This window comes from Leuciscus leuciscus (assembly GCF_965113295.1).
Source record: "Leuciscus leuciscus genome assembly, chromosome: 13".
NCBI lineage: Eukaryota > Metazoa > Chordata > Actinopteri > Cypriniformes > Leuciscidae > Leuciscus > Leuciscus leuciscus.
In genome coordinates this window covers 24,270,704-24,286,509 of record NC_138737.1, presented here as the reverse complement: position 1 = coordinate 24,286,509, position 15,806 = coordinate 24,270,704, and the positions used below count along the sequence as shown (strand labels likewise).

Here is a 15,806-nt window from a genome sequence, read left to right as displayed (position 1 = left end):
GTACGTTAAATTGAACAAAGTGATAGTAAAGACATTTAATGTTACAAAGGATTTATATTTCAAATGAATGCTGTTGTTTTAAACTTTCTAATCATTATAGAATCCAGAAGAACATTTATAACAGTTAAAAAATATTAAGTAAGCACAACTGCTTTCATTATTGATTGTAAGAAATGTTTATTGAGAAGCAAATCAGCATATTAGAATGATTTTTGAATCATGTGAGACTGAAGTCTGGAGTAATGATGCTGGAAATTCAGATTTACCATCACAGGAATAAATTAACTTAAATAAAATAAATAGAAAACAGTTATTAACAAATCAAATCATCTTATAAATGGTAATACTATTTCACAATATTACTGTTTTTACTTTATTTTTGATCAAATAAATGCAGCCTTGGCAAGCATAAAAGTATTTTTTTCAAAAACAATAAACTTTTAAATATTTCCTGTAATAAAAATATTAACCATTGTAATTTTGTATCTCACATTTACATTTTTTGGGGGGCATAATGCTAGGAATATTCCACAGATGTATTCAAGAGGGGGGAAAAAATTGTTGTAAATATTGTAACATTGTAAATATGGACTTACGTGACTTTTTAATAGTGAGATTCAGACAATCGCTCTTTCAACTCATGAATTAAATCAATAATTATGTTATTTTATGGTCAAAAAATGTGTTAGTCTTCAAAGATTCAGTTACTGTAGAATGTCTAGAAATTTATAAATAAATGACTGTTATTTCCTAATGTGATATTAAGATTTTAGTCATTGTAAACTGCTTTGGAAATATATTTTGATGACACACACACACACACACACACACACACACACACACAAAAAAACGTTTCTACCATAAAACATATGCATTTTTGTTGCAGAGAAAGTACAAATCTGAACTACTGGTCTGACTAGCCAGCAGAGTTCATTTGTGTTCTCCACTAGACATGATTCAAATGTTATTAAAACATCTGTTATGACAAATCACTAAATTAATAAATGACAATGAATAAAGTCCTTTCAATACGAGAAAGTGTAAAGCTGAGAAAAACAGACAAGTAGAGTTATGAGTGGAGTGGAAGAGAGTCATAATCACGGCTGTCACTGAAAATCATTAGTTTTCACACAATGCAGCATCCAGTGTGAGTCATACAGATTCAGCCTCCGGAAACACTTGAACGCTGAATGAGAGTGCTGACGACTGACGTGTGTGAGAGTGTGTATAAAGAGCAGACCACATTTACATTGGTTCGGAATCATTGTTGCCAAGACAACGTTCGTGAAACATAAGCCACCTTTAACCTCTTAAAACTTTTTCATCTTTCATCTTTTCGACCTCTCCTGCATCTTTATTTCTTCCCCTTCATCTTCTTCCCCCTCATATCAGCTGTCACTTCTTTTTCCTCTCATTTCTCTACATTACCTCTCCATCCAATACCTCCATCCCCCATCCTTTGCTACTCTCTAGAGCACAAACTCATTCAGCTGTAAACAAATTACAGTCAGGGTTCAAACATTTACTTTTGGATGTCAATGCCAATGGCGAGCGAATTGGGAAAATTTAACAACTATAAATGTTTCTTAGCAGCCATTAAACTGTGTTTTTAAAGTATCTTAAATAACATATAGGCTGCATTTTGTGTCCTCATGACAATCGGTTTATTTGGCTGTTTTTCAGTAAATATGTTATAATAAATAGCGCAAGTCGTCGTCTCTCAGCAAAATGACACCAGGCACAAAAACATCAAGACATTGTGATTCATTGTTACTCATATTTGTCATTTGGCTCACCACATGGAGTTCGTGAACATAAAAAAAATAAAAAACTAGATAAAAGTTATTGAGGATAGTCATCAGGCGATGCACAAATTGCAACAGATGTTTTCTTAAGCAGATTTAAATTGTGCACATCGTTTGTATCTGTGAGGGTCAAACTATCTACTATATATTACATTTAAATCATGTATTATGTTGCATTTATGAATAATAAATAATTCATGCGCAGGTAATTGTTGGTTTTATAGCATTTTAAAGGTGAAGGGTGTATTTGTTATGATGAGACTTCTTGACTGAAGGGGAAGAGTGTAATTTCTTAATTGCAAACATAACTAGTTTCAAACAGGCTTCTCAAACACTCCTGCCATTGCTCATACAAACAGATTGTCCCGTCCCAAACCAAAATGAAATCATCCTACAAACTGCTTACTTATACATGTCTGAGCACATTAAACTGGGATAGGAGAAAGTATTTTATCATTGAAGACATTACACAGTTCAGCTTAAAGAGATAGTTCACCCAAAAATGAAAACTCAAAAAAAAAAAAAAAAAAAAGTAAAATCATTTACTCACCCTTATGTCAAATCTATATAACATTTTTTATTCTGTGGAACATAAATATATTTTGAAAAATGTATCTCTTTTTCTGTCCGCACAACGGGAGTCAATAGTAACCAAAACTGTTCGATCACCAACATTCTTCAAAATATATTTTTTCATGTTTCACAGAAGAAAGAAAGCCAGGTTTGAAATTACATGAGGGTGAGTAAATGATTACATAATTCTGTTTTGGATGAAATATGAATAATGCTCTGTCAAGATCTGCTTTGATAGCTGAAAACTGTGTAACAATATTGAGCTTTCAGTATTGTTCAAGTCATGTGCTTTCCCACACTAATGCCGACAAATGGGCCAGAATGTAAGACACATAGACAAGTACACTTAGTCTTGATATGCTGGAAAACACTGGACCACCTTCAAACAGGCAGTAAGTTATGGAGTTAAGCTGAACCATGTGAACAGCACAAGAAACTTCTTATTCACGTACACATACATAATATTTTAACAGACCTGGCTGTAAGCTTTGAATCCATCTGCATATATGCTAATATACTCCAAAACAGAGATACAATTCACTTTTAGCAAATATACATATGTGAAATCTATAATGTTCCAGGAAAATAGAGCAAAAATATTGATTACTCTTTCTGCACTAAACAGATTTCTGTCAAATCAAACGCTTGATTTGGCTGTAGACACGAGGCCGTAGGCAATCATAGCCGTGCTGAAATTCAGACCAACAGCATGATTGTGAGTGTGCTTTTATACACAGTAAAACAACAGAAAGTTAATATTGAGCAACTCTAGACACAATATTTAAGCAATTGTAGACACAATTTAGATATTGCTACCCTAGTGAAAAAAACTATACCAAAATGCATTTAAAATACATTTATTTCATACTAAGCGAAACTTTATTTGGATTACCTCTTTATTGCACAATGCACATGTCTTAATATTAAGCCTAAAGTGTGTTTAATATCACTATTAGTAAGGATACTATTATTTCTGTATAATATCAGTCTTTAAATGAAAGATATTTAAAGTGTACCTAAAGTATACTTGCATTTAGAACAGTCAAATATACTTAAGTATATCTCTAGTTGGACCTCAGCCCAATTTCCAGATAACTAAAGTACAAAATATAGTTTAAGAACACCAATTTAGTATATTAAAAGTACAATTGCAGAGTATTATTATTAAGTACATGGATATGTAAATGTATTTTTAGTATTCTTGGAATAAAATTAATGTATTTCAAATACATTTTAGTATATTTATTTTTCACTAGTTACTTTGTCTTTGCACCTATATAGTTCCAAAGTCAAAACAGAATGAACTGTTGAGTCGAACAAGCAATACACAGTAGTGGAGTTTCAGAGTGAATTTGTGTTTTTAAAACAAATCGACTGAGTGAATAATTCAATAGCCCCTTTCACGCATACGGTCTTTACTGGTAAAATTACTGATAAGAGATCATGTGTGAACAGGGCATTTTCAGAAATACCGGTTCGGACATTTTATAGTATGACAAGTTGTAACATTACCAGTAAATTACCGGTATGATGATGTGTGTGAACAAAGAATGAAGATTACCGGTATGAGCATGTACAAAATCAGAATGCACTGACGTAAGAAGTCTGCTTTGAGCAAATCATACAGTTCTTATGGAAATAACACAATTACTCTGCGCTGTTTACAGTAAGCTCAGCTTCTTTTTAATAGTTTTTCTATGTAAATATGCACTAGATGAACATCTTTGACTATTGTGCCGTGTTTTGCAGCTTTTTCAGTGTCACGCTCAAAGCCTTCTTTTCCATTCATCAGCGCTGCGGCTCTGCAGTTGAATACTATTATGCATGTCTCGTGTTTTAAAGAGCAAAAACACATTATGTGTGATAAAACACATTCTGTGTGATCATCCCCTTACGCCTGTCACTCAGAAGTAAAAAAATGTTGTCAAATTGAACAGATAGTGAAACTAAAGGGGTTCTCCACATGCGGGCGGATGAAGACAACGGCGCTACGTTTAAAGATTATTTCCGATGTCTGACATCCCTGAATTTAGTTACCGGTATTTTGGTGCTGAAGTGTGAATGGTCTCTTAATGGTAAAAAGCCTGAATACCGGTAATTTTACAGTAATTTACTGGGATTACTGTGTGAAATGGGCTAATGATTCACTCATAATACAGTTACTTTTTGGTTCCTGAATGATTCAGTGTTTTGAATGAATCAGTTGAATGAATGATTCAGTGACTCACTCACTCATAAAGATAGTCACTTGTTGCCACCTACTGGCATAATGATGTAACGTGCAGAAAGAGTTGCTGTAAAATCCACAGACTGACAGTCTGTCTAGAACAAACAGATGAGCACAGTGATACAAACAGTGCGTCTTTTAAGTAACATGATGATGAAAGTTTGTAATATAATAGCAGTCTTTGTACAGTCTTCATCTCAATAATAAAAGTGCTCCACAGCTGCTGAAATGCACTGGCTGGCACTCTTACACCATTCACTTCAGAAGACCAGCGCTGCATACTAAAATACAAGTGAGAGACTGAGCGGGACAAGAGAAAGACACAGAAAGAGTGTGTGATGCTCATTATGAACTTGTGTTGCACTGCAGCAGTATAGATTTTCCCAATACAGTATCAAATATACTAGTTATGACTGTATAAATAGTGACAACAATAACTAACAATGCTGTAAATAGCTATGGGTGTTTTCGATGGCATAAAACGCTTTTTTACTAATTCATTTTTCTTCCATAATATTTTGAATTTCAGTGCAACAATAATTTAACAACACATTTAACAACCACTTAAGCACTAAAAATCTAATAGAATATGTGCACAACTTGTAAGAAACAGACAAGCACTTCTGACAGAGTTAGCAAACAGCAGCTTCAACTGATTGGAAAAAAGTCTGTCAGGAAAATACATTACTCATCAAATTCATATGAGGAATGAGCCAATAATTACAAAACGTAATTAAAGATGACAAGCCTCAGCATTCAGTTACTGCAATGATTGTCTAAAATATATCACAACTGAAGCAGATGTATGAATACGAGCCGGTGTGAATGAGATGAAGATAATATCTTGCTTATCTTGCTAGTTAATGAATAGAGGATGTTCTGCAGATGTGCAATTGATTTAGGTACAATGCAGTACTGCTGTATCTGAAGCCAAGAGCAGAGAACGCAGTGGGCTTTTGCACTGTCACAATAATAGGTGTGTGTGTGTTCCAGGTAAACCCTATGTTATGAGGACAAAATGTCCCCACAAGGATGGCAATATCCAAAATCCTTGTCCTTGTGGGGACATTTTCGGTCCCCAGGAGGAAAACAGCTTATAAATCATACTAAGTGATGTTTGTTTTTGTTTTTTTAAACTAAAAAAAGCTGAGTTTTAGGTTTAGGGGGTAGAATATATAGTTTGTGCATATAAAAATCAGGATGTCTATGGAATGTCCCCATAAAACCCCAATGTGTGTTTGTGTGTGTGTTGTGAAGTTTTTTTGAAAATCTAAAAAAAGCAGAAAATGTTCTGTGATAGGTAGGGTTAGGGGGTAGAAAATACAGTTTATACAGTACAAAAATCATTATGTCTATGGAATGACACCATAAAACCCCAATGTGTGTGTGTGTTTATTTTGTGGTCTAGGGGAATGTTTCAGTCAGACTTTGTGCAATAAAAAATAAAAGCAGTTTTTTTGACAGCAAAAGCCCCCCAAACTAATTTTGACAGGTCAAAAACACAGAAATGTTACAAAACAACCATAAAATAATTTGTGTAATTAGTTTCTACACATAAAGATCAGATTTTTACACACACAACTTTGTTTTTCTTTTAGGGTGGTTTCCAATGATTTTAATAGTGATGATTATACTAGCGAAAGATATTTGTATACAGTAACAAACTGTATAAATTATTCCTCAGCATATATCCGCATATCTATACCAAAACATGTATAAACGCACTGCAGATATTATAACAGTTTAACAGGCCATAGAGCCTATTAAAACCACATAGTAGTAAAGCACTACATGTCTCTCCCATTTAAAACACTCTGCATCAGCACTGACATTCTCACAACAGTAATATGACAGCTAGCTGATTGTCTTTTTAAGAAATAAGGGATGAAATCAAGTAAGAGAAAAAAAAATATTTACGTTTGGAGTCCTTCACACTTTTCAAGGCAGACTGCAGTCTCTCCAGCATGGCTTGGTGTGTGTGTGTGTGTGTGTGTGTGTGTTAATGTGCGTGTGTGTGGAGGCAGGGTCCCGATCCCGGATCACACTCCGTTTAAATCCCCACACATGTGAGAGCGATCACGCGGAAGGGTCATAATGAGAAAACTAATGGAGGGCATAAACAAACAACTGAAGAGAACAAAACAGAACGAGTCTCTGTATCGCTGTGCGAGCGAACTGCTTACTGTAGCGGGTTCATTTTCCTTTGGCATCTGGAGTCGGTGAATGAGATGAGCGGGAGGGAGGGAGGTGGACAGGCAGAGAAAAGGAGGGAATAAAGACAGAGAGATGGAGATAAGAGGAGGGGCGATAAGAGAGCGAACGAGATGAACGATTTAATCCTTGGACCACTGCAGAGCGGGGGTGCCGTTCAGGGGAAGGGAGGGAGAGAGAGAGAGAGAGAGAGAGAGAGAGAGAGACCTACATGCACATACAGTATGTGTGTAATCTGAGTTTAGGATTGCTGATGCATGCTGGTCATGCCAATAAAAAGCATTTGAGGGATTGAAATTAATGCTGTATCAGTGCAATGAGCATATGACAACACTGGTGCAACATAAAATAGAAAATAGTTCATGTAATTATAGGGATAATAAAAAATAAAATAAAAAAAGTGTAATTTCAAACCTGCATGACTTTTCTTCTTATGTGGAACACAAAAAGGTGATTTTATAAATATATATGGGAACTACAGGAGGTTCATGAATTGCTAGAAAGCTAATAATTAATTATACCAAATGTAAAATAAAAATAAATAAATGGGTCTGTATGATAATCGTGATACAGCAAATACAGTGTGATTATCAAATGAAAAGATGAAATTTAATGAAAAAAAAAAACAGTTTAGACTGCAGAGCTGGGTTGTAACTGATTACATGTAAAAAAAAACTAAAAAAAACATGAGCCTACTTCTAATTAGATTATATTACGTTTTTTAAACTCTCGTAATCAGATTACAGTTACTTTTTTATTGAAAATATTTTATTACTAAGGAACTAAGGAGTTCGGCTGACAATTTACAGTAAACAGTAAAAGGACATTCTCAGCAGCCCCTGTGTGAAATGATACATATGATTATATTTTATAAATAATTCTGTTTCTTCAAATTTTGGTTATCAGTAATGTACATTATAGAGTTTTGTGTTACATTTGTTATTTAGTGTATGTTTATTGCATTATTATAGTGTTGTGTGTTATCCTGATGGTGTTGTACCTTTGTGTGTATGACCCTGTGCACTGACCCTGTGTTTTATTATGGTGGTTATCAGTACATTTGATGCAGTAGATTAAATTGCCATATCATTTAATGAAATATAATGTTACAAATTGTAGTATACAGTATACAGGTACCAATATACCCCATATACCTGAAACACTGTCACTGTAGTTTTCACATGGAGTTTCCGGTTTTTAGTGTAAACACGATATTTGTGTACTCCATATTGCAAATCTTCCGAAGCCATATTATAATTTATGTGACAAATACAACAAAATTGTATTTCGTTATTCACTCACAAATAGAGATTCAGCTAAGGGAAACACTTAATGAATAACTAAACTTTCAAATCTATCCATCCGTCAACGTTTTTGTATGGCCACAACTCTTGAACTTTTTGTGTTTCACCTCAGAAACAAGTCATTTCTGTTTGGAAAAATCATAAAAGTGAATAACAATTTTTGGGTGAACTGTCCCTTTAAGAGATCCACTGGCAATGGCAAAGCTAGGATAACCGCTCGTATTGATTCATTGATCTGTAACTCCTATGGTTTGCTTGCTGACATCATTCTTTCTCTTTTTATAATTCACAGTGTCTTCCCTGACATTTCTTGTATCGACACCATCCCTGAATTTTATATAGCTCTACAGTCATCATCAGCTGTACACACAAACACACACACCAGTGTTTCATCAGGCATCACAGTCTCAATGCAAACTCCCTTATTTTAGGCTATTTTCAAAATGCCTGGGAGAAGGAACAGGATCAATTATATGAGCCAGACTTGATCCAGCATTGCCAATTTGAGAACAATAGCTTAACATAACTGCAAACACAAACTAACCAATAGGCTAGTGAATGTGAATGGCACTACAATCAAACTATTGAATTATAAAATGTAAAAAATTGTCATATATATTATCAAATATAATCTCATTCATAATACTGTCATAATCTCAAATATAAACTTTGACTCTAACTTAGCCTCTGAGGTTGTGTAAAACACCAAGACAGCACATTCACCTCAAAAGCATTATGAAATCAAGTCATACAGAAGAGAAGCGTCTAAGATATTGATATACATGGAAACAGCTGTGACATTGGGGACAGGCACTTTTTTAGATGCTCATGCTTTAGTGATGCCATGGCCTCAATAAAAACCAAAGGAACACTGAGCAAAATGAGGTCATTGTGGGCTTAGGTAGGGGAGAGTGGGAGGGTGAAGGAGGGGTGCGTGTATCTGGGCCTGACTGTTGGCAGGCCTCAGTGTTGGCAGGCCTCTGTCTCACTGTCAGTCAGGCAACTTAATACAGCTGCCACTAAATAAGCCCCATTATGCACCAAACACAGTTTGTGGCTGCTTTAAATGAATAACATACGTACTGTAAAGTACTTTTAATCAAAAACATTAAATAGCACGAAACTGATTTGTTGCATCCTAGCTGAATAACAGTATTACGATTAATTGCTTATTTAAAAAAAAAAAAAATAATACAATAAAATAAATTTGAACACTAGTAGTGAAATTATTTTACAACAACGATTTAAATAAGGAATGGGTCGAAGACACCAAAATAATAGAGCTATGCACAAGTACAGTACACCAACTCAATCTGAGTTAAAGGTAGGGTAGGCAATGTATTTCATAAACACTTTTTATTATACTGGTTGACACTCTCTTCACATCCTGATAGCAATCAATAATAGAAGAATAATTAACATATATCTTCTGTGGAAGTCTGAGGACCAAAAAATCACTACATTCGTCCGACACATCAATTCATGAGGTTATGCTGAGTTGAAGACACAAAGTCACAGAGTGCCGCAAACAAACAGCAGCCACCTTTCACAGTTCCTCCTGAACCAAAACAATGAGCTTATGCTGCGTTCATAACATCATAATTTCCATAATTAAGAGATGGCAACCCGTGACGTTCCACTCAGAGCTGTTCACGTGCTCGGACTCGGATTTATGTGTTTCTATGTCAACATTATCAACGCCAAATCTGCAGCAGTCAGGTGGTACAAGTCCAAGCTCTGTAAGTTGTTTACGTTCATTATTATTGTAAAGTTATGTGTTTTGAGACATGAAGTAATTTAACACTTTGCAGACTCTGCTGTGTGTGTTCATGTGTTTTGGAGTAAGCGAGGTTTGGAGAGCGCTCTGAAGGGAGGGTGGGATCTTATGCTTTCAAAGCTAGCTAGCTTGCTATTGCTAGCCTCTATGAAGCTGCACACTCTAGCTTTAAAGTCTTTGTTAATTATTATTGAACATGTTAACACTTTGGGGGTGACACATCACAGCATCTCACCTGGACCCCGAACACCACATCAATTCCTGCGCTGGCTGAAAAGAGCAAGTCTAATTTCTTAATTTTCTTTGTATGAGTAACTCAGTATGGAGATGTTTTCTGTTGCTTATGCAGTGTTTCGTCAACGGAACAATCCAAAAAACACATTAAATAATCTATGTGCCCTGGACACTTTAACTTCCTCACTGCTACCTAGACTCACCAGGATAATACATATGTCTGCATGTGTACCTACACTACAGACTCACCTTGCACTGAGTTGTGCTGTTTTCCCTGAATGTCTCTTTTTGCACCACTGCACTATGTGTTGTTACAAGAGAAATTCAAATGATATGCCCAGGGTATACAGTGGGGAGAACAAGTATTTGATACACTGCCGATTTTGCAGGTTTTCCCACTTACAAAGCATGTAGAAGTCTGTAATTTTTATCATAGGTACTCTTCAACTGTGAGTGACGGAATCTAAAACAAAAATCCAGAAAATCACATTGTATGATTTTTAAGTAATTAATTTGCATTTTATTGCATGACATAAGTATTTGATACATCAGAAAAGCAGAACTTAATATTTGGTACAGAAACCTTTGTTTGCAATTACAGAGATCATACGTTTCCTGTAGTTCTTGACCAGGTTTGCACACACTGCAGCAGGGATTTTGGCCCACTCCTCCATACAGACCTTCTCCAGATCCTTCAGGTTTCGGGGCTGTCGCTGGGCAATATGGACTTTCAGCTCCCTCCAAAGATTTTCTATTGGGTTCAGGTCTGGAGACTGGCTAGGCCACTCCAGGACCTTGAGATGCTTCTTACGGAGCCACTCCTTAGATGCCCTGGCTGTGCGTTTCGGGTCGTTGTCATGCAGGAAGACCCAGCCACGACCCATCTTCAATGCTCTTACTGAGGGAAGGAGGTTGTTGGCCAAGATCACGCGATACATGGCCCCATCCATCCTCCCCTCAATATGGTGCAGTCATCCTGTCCCCTTTGCAGAAAAGCATCTGCAAAGAATGATGTTTCCACCTCCATGCTTTCACGGTTAGGATGGTGTTTTTGGGGTTGTACTCATCCTTCTTCTTCCTCCAAACACGGCGTGTGGAGTTTAGACTAAAAAGCTCTATTTTTGTCTCATCAGACCACATGACCTTCTCCCATTCCTCCTCTGGATCATCCAGATGATCACTGGCAAACTTCAGACGGGCCTGGACATGCGCTGGCTTGAGCAGGGGGACCTTGCGTGCGCTGCAGGATTTTAATCCATGACGGCGTAGTGTGTTACTAATGGTTTTCTTTGAGACTGTGGTCCCAGCTCTCTTCAGGTCATTGACCAGGTCCTGCCGTGTAGTTCTGGGCTGATCCCTCACCTTCCTCATGATCATTGATGCCCCACGAGGTGAGATCTTGCATGGTGCCCCAGAACGAGGAGATTGACCGTCATCTTGAACTTCTTCCATTTTCGAATAATTGCGCCAACAGTTGTTGCCTTCTCACCAAGCTGCTTGCCTATTGTCCTGTAGCCCATCCCAGCCTTGTGCAGATGTCCTTACACAGCTCTCTGGTCTTGGCCATTGTGGAAAGGTTGGAGTCTGTTTGATTGAGTGTGTGGACAGGTGTCTTTCATACAGGTAACGAGTTCAAACAGGTGCAGTTAATACAGGTAATGAGTGGAGAACAGGAGGGCTTCTTAAAGAAAAACGAACAGGTCTGTGAGAGCCGGAATTCTTACTGATTGGTAGGTGATCAAATACTTATGTCATGCAATAAAATGCAAATTAATTATTTAAAAATCATACAATGTGATTTTCTGGATTTTTTATTTAGATTCCGTCTCTCACAGTTGAAGTGTACCTATGATACAAATTACAGACCTTTACATGCTTTGTAAGTAGGAAAACCTGCAAAATGTACAGTTTATGTAAAGTATTTGTATAGATTGTGATTATGATTATGTATAGTTAGATTAAGTATATGTGTAGTTAGTATTTGTGTATATAGTTGTTAGATTATATATAGTAAAATTATGTTTTTCAATAGATTATCTATGTGTAGGTTTATACCTGTTTATACTTCAACTTTTTATATGTTTATATTTATGTTTAAATATGTAGCACCGCGGTCCTACGAGGACCGACATTTCGTTCCACTGTAAGTGTTTACATATAGCAGAAAGACAATAAGTGCCCTTTAATTATCTAAGTGCATGGTCTAAAGCGAACGGCGCAAGTGCACTTAGGGCGTGTCCGAATCCACTTTTGCTAGTTTAACGACAGGAAAAATGGTCGGCGCGCCCGGCGCATGGTCTAAAAGGGTTGTCCCTATTCTCATAATGAGTAATGGGTGTGTTTTGGGCATAATGTGAAATAAACCAATCAGAGTCTCATCTCCCATTCCCTTTAAAATCAGTTGCGCTCACACCATGGTGGATTTGCTATTTACATAGCGGAATTTGCAAGCAGAAAAACTGAACACTTCTCTAGTGAGGAAACATATTTGCTTGTGCGCAAGGTTAAAGCATGCAAGCAGACCATCTTTGGGACAAAGTGTACGCACGCTGTGGACCCGCCTATAGGCGCAAATTACTAATGCGCTATATAAAAACATTGTGCTATTGACTTTAGTCCAGGTTTCAGGTCCTCGTTTTCAGACCAGCCTGCCCATGCGCGCACAACTGGGTGCAAATGCATTTGCTATTTAAACAACGTGGTGCAGATGCAAATGATAACTGCGACGAAAACACCAAAAAACACTTGCGTCGAGCCTGGTACAGCATTGCGCCGGGTGTATGATAGGGCCCTATATATCACTGGACTTGACTTGATAAGAGAAGACAGTTATTCAGAAGGACAAAATGATCAGTCTGGACTCGAACCTGCACAACACTCTTTTAAACTAAGTTAATCCTAACTTAGTTGTTCGATATAAAACTTGCATCAAATATATATATCTCGCATTAAATGGTGATCATTGTGCACTTGCAGGATATTGCATGGTGTTGGTCCATTACAAATACTCACCTTTGACATTTTCCACATCCTGAGAGGCGATAACAAATCCAAAGCCTTCGCCTGGCTTCCTCTTCAGCTCCACCTCATACCCCCGCAGCACAGGCTGTTCTTTCTGCTCTGTTCTTACTCTGGGACTGAGCACCGTCCCTCCTTCTTCCAAACTCATCCAATCACGTGGCTCAAGCGTGAGAGTGACAGGTACAGAATCCAGGAAGCTGGTGCTCTGGACCAATGAGGAGCGCACCAGCGCTGGAGAGGGTGGAGTGAGAGAGTTACGCGATAATGGCACAGAGTCGATAAGAGGGACTTCAGAATCAGAGGCGGACCGAGGAGGGGGAGGAGTTAGTCGTCGCACAGAATTAGGGGAATTGGAGAAATGTGAGGTGCCTACAACGAAAGGACAGAATTATTCATATTTGATGAACGGGGATGAAGACTACACAATTGTTCTGGATTTTCGGCAATCTAAAAAACCCACTTAATAAAAAAAAAAAAAAAATTGTACAAACAGTAGGGTTTAAAGTCTGAAAGTTGAATTGAAAAATGAACATAAACATCTGAATATCCATTTATTTGGTTTGCATCCTGACAGCATGACTCGAGCTGCATGAAATCCAAAAGTTTGAGCAAACTTTTATGCATGATGCAGGTATGCATGATATATCAGTATTGGCCGATACAAGTGGCTCTTAAATAAAATAAAGGTAAAGGTATTTATCTATTGCAGACAAGCTTTGTATGTCTTCATTATAAAATAAAATAAAATAAAATAACAGTGCCCATAAGGTTTTTATTCATCCAATACAGTATATATTCAAAATATAAATAACTGGTAGTGGCAACAATTTCTACATCACATCTACTGAGGATAGTGTTATGGAGAATTATTTGAAAATATTCCAAAATTATCACATGATTATTGACCTATAAATAGTGCAGAATCTAAACTATTTCTTAAACATTTTACATAATTCTTAATCCTAAAGCTTTGTTTATTTGAAAGTATAAATTGGGGAAAAAATATATTTTCAAAGTGAACACTAGAATGCACTAGAACATATAACTTACCCCCTCTGTAAACCAGAAGAATAACCTCCCCTTTTTTAGTGTGTTCTTGCAAAATCCTTTGGACCTTGAATAATAAACAAAAAGAATATATATATAATAATTGTACACCATTACAACAACAACAAAAAAGCTGAATATCATCAGCTCTTTTTCTACCTGTGCAAAGCTGAGACTTTGTACATCTGCTCCATTGATCTTCACAATGGCATCTCCAGACTGCAGCCCATTACACTGTCTGTGGTCCCAGACTTTCTTCACAAGAGTCTGCCTGCCTCCATGACCTCCTGCCGTCACACTGAACCCCATATTGCTGCCTCTCTCGCATTTAGCCAAGGCAACAGGGACTAATTCCCCACTTCCTGCCATTCCTCCAACTCCACTGCCAATCACAGCGCTCATGGCTCCAGGTGAAGGAATGCTGTTTGGGCTGCCGCTGCTGGCACTTGCTGTGCCGTTGAATGTGAAGTAAGGCCCGTCTGAATGGGCACTGCTAGGTGGGGTTAGCAGTGTATTTTGTGGTTTATGGAGATGGGAGTAGCGCCTTCCTCCTCCAGGAGAGTATGGGACGGGACCCGGACTTAGTTCTGTGTGGGGTAGGGGCAATCGAGATATGGGCGGTGGAGTACTTGATGAAAGGTCACTCTCAGAAGATTTGAAGGAGTACTGGCGGAGAGGTGGCGGAGTGGAGAGAGAGTTGTTGTTGTGGTTACGGATAAACGAGGCCCTGTGAAGATAAAAAGAGAAAGACCATGTGGTCAGGCAAAGCAACTCAGACATAATGTATCATAATCAGGGTTGGTAGAAACAGACTACATGTAACAACAAAAATATGAGTAACTGTATTCAGTTACAGTAACAACTTAAATGCTGGAAATCAGTCAGATTCAAACAGTATTTAGATTTAACAGCATAAAAAACACTCTTATGATGTAAGTTACATTTCTCCGAGTAGACAGAGGGCGCTGTCTAGAACAAAAACTGAAGTCATTGAGGAACTTAAAATTTCTGTTCATAACAAAAAGGCTTTGACAGATTAAACGTGTATCCAATAAAAACAATATTACGGCAATATTTGGTTTGTCTGTGTTAAATGCATTGTTACGAGAACATTTTGAAATATGATAAATGCTTTAGCCTTTAGCATTGCAAAGACAGCTACAAATAATGTATTTTCTACCTCATTCCATGAAAAGAATCCACCTATGATCAGTAAAAAAAAAGTTGCTTTATACACTCATTGAGTTTTGAGTAAATTGAGAAGCAGACATAAGTTAAACTAGTGTAAATTATCATGTTATCATTTAGCTATGTTCTAAGCTTAAGTGCTATTGCTATTTCTATTTCTATGCACCTGATATCAGGCGCTATTACATGATAAAGTCTGGCAAGAAAAAATCTATTTCAGATCATAGATAGATTGATAATAATAATAAAAAGAAAATTTTGAGCCACAAATCAGCATATTAGAATGTTTTCTGAAGGATCCTATGACGCTGAATACTGGAGTAGTGGCTGCTAAAAATTCAGGTTTAACATCAAAGTATTAAATTACATTTTAAAATATCTCAAAAGAAAACAACTTAAAAAGTCATTTTAAATTCTAA

At 36.9% G+C, this 15,806-nt stretch overlaps 1 protein-coding gene across 4 annotated transcripts in view; it reads right to left on the bottom strand.

The window, feature by feature from the left end:
* magixb (MAGI family member, X-linked b) overlaps positions 1-15,806 on the bottom strand; it is a 90,737-nt gene that overhangs the window by 14,101 nt on the left and 60,830 nt on the right. For all 4 annotated transcript variants that reach the window (XM_082189410.1, XM_082189407.1, XM_082189409.1 and 1 more), the window contains 3 exons: positions 14,359-14,926; positions 14,203-14,266; positions 13,144-13,521 (listed from right to left, as the gene is read on the bottom strand). In XM_082189410.1, coding sequence (XP_082045536.1) covers positions 13,144-13,521; positions 14,203-14,266; positions 14,359-14,926 — 1,010 coding nt within the window. The remainder of the gene's footprint in view (positions 1-13,143; positions 13,522-14,202; positions 14,267-14,358; positions 14,927-15,806) is intronic.